Source organism: Antechinus flavipes, chromosome 6, assembly GCF_016432865.1.
Source record: "Antechinus flavipes isolate AdamAnt ecotype Samford, QLD, Australia chromosome 6, AdamAnt_v2, whole genome shotgun sequence".
Classification (NCBI taxonomy): Eukaryota; Metazoa; Chordata; class Mammalia; order Dasyuromorphia; family Dasyuridae; genus Antechinus; species Antechinus flavipes.
Genome location: NC_067403.1, coordinates 238,400,641 through 238,409,468, shown reverse-complemented (window position 1 = coordinate 238,409,468; position 8,828 = coordinate 238,400,641). Strand labels below are relative to the sequence as shown.

The 8,828-nt window shown below is 42.0% G+C and overlaps 1 protein-coding gene across 1 annotated transcript; it reads left to right on the top strand.

Moving 5' to 3' along the window:
* The first annotated feature begins 7,032 nt into the window (after window positions 1–7,032).
* Window positions 7,033–7,386, top strand: LOC127541538 (transcription and mRNA export factor ENY2-like). Its single transcript, XM_051966767.1, has one exon. The coding sequence runs from the start codon at window positions 7,033–7,035 to the stop codon at window positions 7,384–7,386; it is 354 nt and encodes a 117-aa protein (XP_051822727.1).
* The last annotated feature ends 1,442 nt before the right edge of the window (window positions 7,387–8,828 follow it).

Below are 8,828 nucleotides of genomic sequence, written 5' to 3'. Positions count from 1 at the left end.
TGACATCCCCTGTTCTAAGATCCCTCCCAATTCTGACATCCCCTGTTCTAAGATCCCTCCCAATTCTGACATCCCCTGTTCTAAGATCCCTCCCAATTCTGACATTCCCTGTTCTAAGATCCCTCCCAGCTCTGACATTCCCTGTTCTAAGATCCCTCCCATCTCTGACATCCCCTGTTCTAAGATCCCTCCCAGTTCTGGCATCCCCTGTTCTAAGATCCCTCCCATCTCTGGCATCCCCTGTTCTAAGATCCTTCCCAGTTCTGACATCCCCTGTTCTAAGATCCTTCACAGTTCTGGCATTCCTTGTTCTAAGATCCCTCCCATCTCTGACATTCCTTGTTCTAAGATCCCTCCCATCTCTGACATTCCTGTTCTAAGATCCCTCCCAGCTCTGACATCCCCTGTTCTAAGATCCCTCCCATCTCTGACATCCCCTGTTCTAAGATCCCTCCCAGTTCTGGCATCCCCTGTTCTAAGATCCCTCCCATCTCTGACATCCCCTGTTCTAAGATCCCTCTCAGCTCTGACATCCCCTGTTCTAAGATCCCTCCCATCTCTGACATTCCTGTTCTAAGATCCCTCCCAGCTCTGACATACCCTGTTCTAAGATTCCTCCCAACTCTATTCCCTATTCTTAGGTCCTTCCCAGCTCTGACATCCCCTGTTCTAAGATCCTTCTCAGCTCTGACATCCCCTGTTCTAAGATCCCTCCAAGTGCTGACATCCCCTGTTCTAAGATCCCTCCCAATTCTGACATTCCCTGTTCTAAGATTCCCTCTCAGCTCTGACATCCCCGTTCTAAGATTCCTCCCATCTCTGACATTCCCTGTTCTAAGATTCCTCCCATCTCTGACATCCCCTATTCTAAGATTCCTCCCATCTCTGACATTCCCTGTTCTAAGATTCCCTCTCAGCTCTGACATCCCCTGTTCTAAGATCCCTCCCATCTCTGACATCTCCTGTTCTAAGATCCCTCCCATCTCTGACATCTCCTGTTCTAAGATCCTTCCCAGTTCTGACATCCCCTGTTCTAAGATCCTTCTCAGCTCTGACATCCCCTGTTCTAAGATCCCTCCAAGCTGACATCCTGTATCCTAAGGACCTTTCCAAATCAAATATGCTTTGTATTTTAGAAAAGACAAGTAAGAATACTCAAAAGTAAGAGCTTAATAAATAGTGATTGATTGATTGAATAGCTGATTTCCTATCTCTATCCCCCTAAATGGGGCGGCTAAGTGGTATTATAGTGAATAGAATACCAACACTCATCTCCCTGAACTCTAAGTTGACCTCCATTACTAGCCATGTGATCCTGAACAGGCCACTTCACCTGTTTGCCTCAGTTTCCTCATCTGTAAAATGAGCTGGAAAAGGAAATGGCAAACTGTTTGAGTATCTTTAACAACAAAACCCTAAATGGGGTCATGGAGAGTGGCACTTGACTGAAATATCTGAACAATAGCAATCCCTCCCAAGCCCTCTTTTCTCTAAGATTTTCCGCAGGGAATAGGTCTTGTATGTAGCAGTCACGTAGAAGCTGGGTATTGAACCAAAGGGAATTTGAACCATGAAGGAAGGACATCTTTTTTGAATGAGGGAAGGCTCTTATGTCACTAAGTTGGGGCGAACATAGTCTGGTCACTGTTCACAGCTGTAAAGAACCTCAGACGTTGCCTCCTTCACCTTCTATGTGAACAGATATCACCGTTATGGAAATTCTTTTTTTTTAGTGAGGCAATTGGGGTTAAGTGACTTGCCCAGGGTCAAACAGCTAGGAAGTATTAAGTATTAATAAGCAATCATTTGATTTTTTCTTGAATAAGTCCCTGAAGGAAGACTTCATTGTTTCTCAAGAAGCCTATTTCACACAAAATAGCTCAAATTGGTTAAGATATTTTTCTTACTTTGAAGTTTAATTTGTCTTTTGGTAGCTTCTACCCATTGTTCCTACTTCTGTTCCCCACCCCCCCCAGCCAAATCTAATACCCAGAGGTATTTATATGTTACCTCATCAATTAGAAAATATGCATATTTTCTATTTGAATAGAGTGAATAGAGCACCAGCCCTGGAATCAGGAGCTCACATCTGACCTCAGACCCTCACTACATGTGTGACCTTGGAAAAGTCACTTAACCCTGATTACCTGGGGGGGAGGGGCATTAAAATAAAATAATGATAAAGTGTGCACTTAAATGACAGGAAAAAATGGTTTTTGTGAATTTTTTTTGGTATCCCCAGTGCTTGGCACATAATCAGCATTTAATTATTTTTTTAAATAACTTTTTATTGATAGAACGCATGGCAGGGTAATTTTTTACAGCATTATCCCTTGCATTCACTTCTGTTCTGATTTTTTCCCTCCCTCCCTCCCCCCCTCCCCCAGATGGCAAGCAGTTCTATACATGTTGAATGGGTTGCAGTATATCCTAGATACAATATATGTGTGCAGAACCAAACAGTTTTCTTGTTGCACAGGGAGAATTGAATTCAGAAGGTATAAATAACCCAGGAAGAAAAACAAAAATGCAAGCAGTTTCTATTCATTTCTAGTGTTCTTTCTCTGGGTGTAGCTGCTTCTGTCCATCTTTGATCAATTAAAGCTCTCTTTATCGAAGAGGTCCACTTCCATCAGGATACATCCTCAAACAGTATCATTGTTGAGGTATATAATGATCTCCTGGTTCTGCTCATTTCACTCAGCATCAGTTCATGTAAGTCTCTCCAGTCCTCTCTGTATTTATCCTGCTGGTCATTCCTTACAGAACAATAATATTCCATAACATTCATATACCATAGTTTACCCAGCCATTCTCCAATTGATGGACATCCATTCATTTTCCAGCTTCTAGCCACTACAAACAGGGCTGCCACAAACATTTTGGCACATACAGGTCCCTTTCCTTTCTTTAGCATCTCTTTGGGGTATAAGCCCAGTAGAAACACTGCTGGATCAAAGGGTATGCACAGTTTGATAACTTTTTGAGCATAGTTCCAAATTGCTCTCCAGAATGGCTGGATGTGTTCACAATTCCACCAATAATGTATCAGTGTCCCTGTTTTCCCACATCCCCTCCAACATTCCCCATTATCTTTCCCTGTCATTCTAGCCAATCTGACAGGTGTGTAGTGGTATCTCAGAGTTCAGCATTTAATTATTGCTGAACTGCCCGAGTGCTTTTCTTGGTGACAGAACTCCATATTTGAAGGCAGCTATACTGTCCTTCATTGTCTTCTCCTTTAGACTGTTAGTTTCTTGACAGCAGAGGCCGCCTTTTGCCTTTGTTTGTTTATCCCCAGTACTTACCACTGTGCCTGACATAAAGTAGACATGTAATGAAGTTTCTTGACTACTTGGCCATCAGTTCCTTCGATTTTCCTCCTATGGCAGGAATTTAAAGCCCTAGCTTCCCTCCCCCACCGGTCCCCTTCCAGCTGATCACTGAGACTAGAAAAGGATTTCTCAAAATCCATCACAATACTTTAAATGGGAGCAGGGGGAGGGAACTGAGATATTTCCTCCTTTATCCTGGATGTCAGACTTCTATTAGTTTCTCTCCTAGTCGCAATTTCTCTAACTTGTTCTTCTTTCTGAGAACATATTTGGGCGGCCAGTCAGCCAAGAACGATTCATTAAATGCCTACTATGTGCCAGCATTCCTCTTGCAGAAAGAAGAGCGTGGATCATAGTGGATAGAAACAACAGAACTTGAAGTTTGGGAAGGTGGCCACTGTGTCTGGATGGATAGATGGAAGGAAGCTGGCTCCATGTTGCTGGTATTCATGGTCTTGTTCTTCTATTCACAGCACTTCATCATCCTTCTCCCCACTCACCTCTGGGCATCCCGGCAGAGTTGCTGGATTCTAGGAAGAAAGGATGCAGGGAAGCGTCCTCAGGACATGGGTGCCATCTGGTGTTGACATGCAAACACTACATGCTCCAGTTCCCAGGAAAGTTGGAGAGAATTGGCATTCTATCCTTTCTTAGTCCCGGGGCCTGACGCTTTACAAAGCTCTAAGGAGCCAAAGAGGCCCCTAAGGCCATGTTTCTTCTGCCCTCCTACATTCTTAATCGCTCTGGCCATTCTGGATGGAAAGTAGGATTTGGAAGCAGGATGAACTGGGTTGGAATCTTTACTTAGATACTTACTAGGGGTATAATCCTGGGCAATTCACTTAACCTCTCACCAGCCTCAGTCTCCTCATCTGGAAAGTGGGGACAATTACAACAACTACCTCCTAGGCTTTGGTAAGGATCAGATGATATGACAAATGTAAAGTGCTTTGGAAAGCCCAACGTAAGGTCCTCTGACTTCCCAGTGGCCATCCTTTCCCCAAAGATGGTGTCTAGGACTGAACCCTGTGTTCTGGATTTCGGAGCATAAATTAGCTGTGTGATCTCAGGGGAGTTACTTTGCTTCTCTGGGTCTTGGATGTATAAGGAGGATGAGAACAATGACTCGGTCTCATCCAGGAGAACAAAGAATGAGCGGAGAGTCGGGTTCTCAAAGGGGCCAGAACCGTGAAGGTCCCCAGCCTCGATCCAGGGCCCCGCCCCTCCTGGGTGCAGTCTCTCGCAGAGCCCCGTCTCCTTCTCCGAAGGGGGCACACACTCCGGGCCGCCCCACGTCTCCCGAGTCTCCCCGTTGGTTCCAAAGTCTCTCAGAGACCTAGAGAAGGTCCTTGGGGCGCTCCTGCTAAGCCGGTTACCTGTCGTTATGTTTCCTTTAAGTTTTGTCCTGTACAGACCGACAGCTCCCTACCTGAGCCCTCCCCCTCTCCCTTATTTCTCCGCAGAGAACCACGGACACCATCCTGGAGAAACCCGACCTGACAGATCACAGCACTGTTCTCCATCCTCGCCTACAAAACTTTCCTCTATCGGTTCCTGCAGCGCTCCGATTCACCACAAGGCGGCGGGACATTCATTTTGTATCATTTCCCAGACTGAGAATGAGAGACCGGGAATGCTGAAAGGAACCATTGGGGGAACTAGCCCTTGAACTAGAAGGGACGGGAGAGGCGGCTAATCCGGCGCTCACCTCACACAGAAGAAAGTAAAGCCGGAGGAGAAATCGTGTGTCCGAAGTCCAAGAGGGCCCTGGTCTGGAATCCCGGGCAGGCACCGTGGGGCAGTGCAAAGGGCACTGGAGGGGAAGGGAAAGCTTGCAGTTGCAACCCTCCTTTTCTCCCTGAGTAACTGGGTGACATTGGGAAGTCCCCCCTTCTCGGAGCTTCCAGGTTTCTCAGCGGTCCAATAAGAGTGTGGGACTAAAGGACTTCTCAGGGGACTTTCTAGATCCACATCTGGGCTTCTATGGTTCATAGCCCTGCGTGTCCCCGTGGTCCAAGGCAATGCTTTGGCCAGTTGTTAATGGTGTGTCCCACGAGAAGGAATCCGGTCCAGCTTTATCTCCTACTATGGCCAGCACAAAATGCAAGGATCCCCAGTCCTTCGGCACAGGGATCAGGGAGCAAATATCAGTTAAGTGCCCCCGTATTGTCGGCACTTTGTTAAATGCTGAGCATACAAAAGAGACCCAAGTCTGTCCCTGCCCTCGAGGAGCACACAGGCAACACCGCGCTCACTACAGGGAGATGGAGCGTTCTCGAGAATAGGCGACATCTTGTAGCAGAAAAGAACTGGGGAAAATGTGGGTGCCCGTTAGTAATGATAATCTAACTCTTATGTGTCATAAAATGAGAACTACGGGGATTCAGAGAAACGTCAGCATATCTGTGTGAATGGATACAAAGAGAAAGAAGAATCAGGAAAATAACATATACAATGACTATTCTAATGTAATGGAAACAAAAAGGTTATTAAAACAATACAATGGAACGAGCACTGCTCTGCAGTCAGACCATCAGACAATGTAGTCAGAAGAAACAGGAAAACAATATATATGATGACTATTCTAATGTAATGGAAACAAAACAGTATTAAAACAAAGTTAAAATAATGCAATGGAAAGAACACTGCTCTGTAGTCAGACAATCAGACAATGTACTTACAGAAGAACCAGGAAAACAATATATATGATGACCATTCTAATGTAATAAAAACAAAAAAGTTATTAAAACTAAGTTAAAATAATACAATGGAAAGAACACTGCTCTGTAGTCAGACAATGTGGGTTCAAATCCCATCTCTGAATTTTAATCCGTCAAATTGTGGAGAAATTGATTAATGTCCCTAAACCTAAGTTTTTTCACTTAAAATAGGGAGGTTGGGTTAGAAGTCTTTTGGAATCCTATACATGACATATAATGTGTGACCAAGTTTTTAATTGATTTGAAAATTACTCTGTTCACTGAATAAACTCAGAAAACCTCACAAACATTATATTGGAATTGATGGAAAGAATCAGATATACTTCTTGGCTTATGTATTATATTACTAAGCCTTCCCATTATTGAAGGTGACAGTGTTCCCAGAGCAGTAATGACTGACAATTTCTACATTGAGAATTGAGAGACACATCAAAGACAAAATAAATGTACTCAGGAAATAAAGAAGGGCTCTATAAATGAATCTTCCCTCAAGGTCAATCTAAAAATTAACCTAAGGGAAACTTTAAAAAGTTCCCGAAAGGAAAGAAAGTACTAGTTATCATTTTACCCATTTGCATTTTCTAAATTGGTCCTCTTTTGTATGATGATTTTTCCAAGTTTTGGTAATAACCTGTGTGTTGTATAAATTTTTTCTTGAAGATTATTTTAATAATAAAAATAAAATTTAAATGTTTGAAACTTACATATATCTACTGTTTTATTCTATGTGATCTATTTTCAACTTTTAATAATAACTATTAATGTTGTCATCTTTCTCCAAGACTCTCTGGCCCTTACCAAGAGAGTACTATGTGAAGCACTATGGATAGCAAGAAAGGACAAAATACCTTCTCTGAACCCAAATAAATTTAATAAGGAAGACTATATGTAAAGATAGAAACACACACACACAAACAGAGAAGGTATATGGACGAATCTCTGTCCAATTTCTCACCTGTGAAGGACACAAGAGAGATATGGGCACTTCATCACCTGGATATTCTCCTGGGGATTGCTCTGATGAAACCAAGAATAACAACATCTACAGAGATGCACAGATGAAGGCAATTCTTAACCAGAAACTGGTAGAAACTGGTGAACGAGAACGACTTCAAGAGTGGCTAAGAGCTAAATTAATCGAATGTGATTGGAAAGATCAATTACAAGCTCATTGTCTAGATGTGATTCAAGCAAAAGGGGTAGAACAGGTTAATGTTGACAACTTGGTAGCAGAGATCATTCCCAAAGGCAGGGCACTTATACCCAACAGTTTCAAGGAGGAACTTTTACAAAGAGTAAGAACTTTCCTTGCTCAGCATGTCACACCTTAAAATAGGGCTGAACATCAACGCCTTGGACTTTGATTGCTTGGATCCATTAAGAACAGACATGCCATAGGTTTGGAGTGCATTTTCTAAATTAGTCCTTTTTTTTGTATTATAAAATTTCCAAGTTTTGGTAATAACCTGTGTGTTGGATTGATTTTGGTTTCTTAAAGATCACTTTAATAACAAAAATTCAATTTAAAGGTTTGAAAGTTACACATTTCCAATGTTTTATTCTATGTTCTCTATTTTCAACTTTTAACATTAACTATAAATGTTATCATCTTTCTCCAAGAAGTCTGGCCCATTACAACAGGGCCCTTTGGGAAACATAGTCCCCCTGTCTCCTGTCTCCCCCAAAACTCACACTTAATAAAGAAAACTATATGTAAATAAGTACACACACATACAAGTATGTAAAAAAACATTGAATCCAAATTCTTGCCTTCCCAAAGGAGAAGGGGAAGCAGGCAGAGAAAAAATTTAGAATTTAAAATTTAAAAAATGAAAGTAAAATGTTCATATATGATAAAGAAAAGGAAATATATATGTATAGAATAGAGAAAGCGCTCAGATATCTCTCTAAATCCTCAGTTAATCAACAATCGGTTATTAAACATTTTCACATAAAAATATGCTTACGGATTTGGGACTAGTCTTCGTGCCATCCCAAGCATAGCAATATTCTGACTTCTTAGTTATATGCTCAGTATACCCAGGGAAGACTCCTTAATTGGCAATAGATCCCCTAATGTCTTTCATCCCAGAGAGATCAATAGCTCTTTGCCTGACTCTCCAGGGAAATGAGATTTGATTCAAGGGTATAGAAACCTTGGTCTTTTGATTCATCCCCCAACTTGACTCAAGATTCCAAGCAAGAGAGTGAGATGTAAAGCACTGGAGATAACAGGAAAAGTGAAAACACCTTTTCTGTATCCCCCAAACTCCCATTTAATAAAGAAGACTATATCTGAATAAATCTATACACACACAAGGGATATGGAAATATCTCTATCCAAGAAGGCAAGAGACAACCCAAAGGGACAAGGGGAAGAAGGCAGACTAAATTTTGAAAATTTAGAACTCAATATTTGAAAGATGAAAGTTAAAATGTTGCTATATAAGTAAGAAAAGACAAAAATCATTAATAGTTCTCTGATTGCAGTAGAATTGATTTAATCTTACAACAAATAATGGTTTCCTAGTGATATCATGATTAGTTTATGCTCAGTGTAGAGTCTCATGGTGGCCAGTCTGTCCTCCTTTTCCCCGCACTGAGACCAAGTCCAGTGTGAAAGGCTCTCAAAAAAGCTAAGTGGGCCCCAGGCAAGGAAACTAGACTGTGAAGGAAATAAAAAAAGGATTTGGACTTTAACACCTGCCTATTCTTGTGATGATTCCCAAACTGAAAGTAAGGCTGCTACAAGGAAAAAAACAAGAACTTGACA

Bases quoted from the DNA above. Each gene is read 5' to 3' on its own strand.
- LOC127541538 (XM_051966767.1), top strand. From the start codon at position 7,033: ATGGGCACTTCATCACCTGGATATTCTCCTGGGGATTGCTCTGATGAA.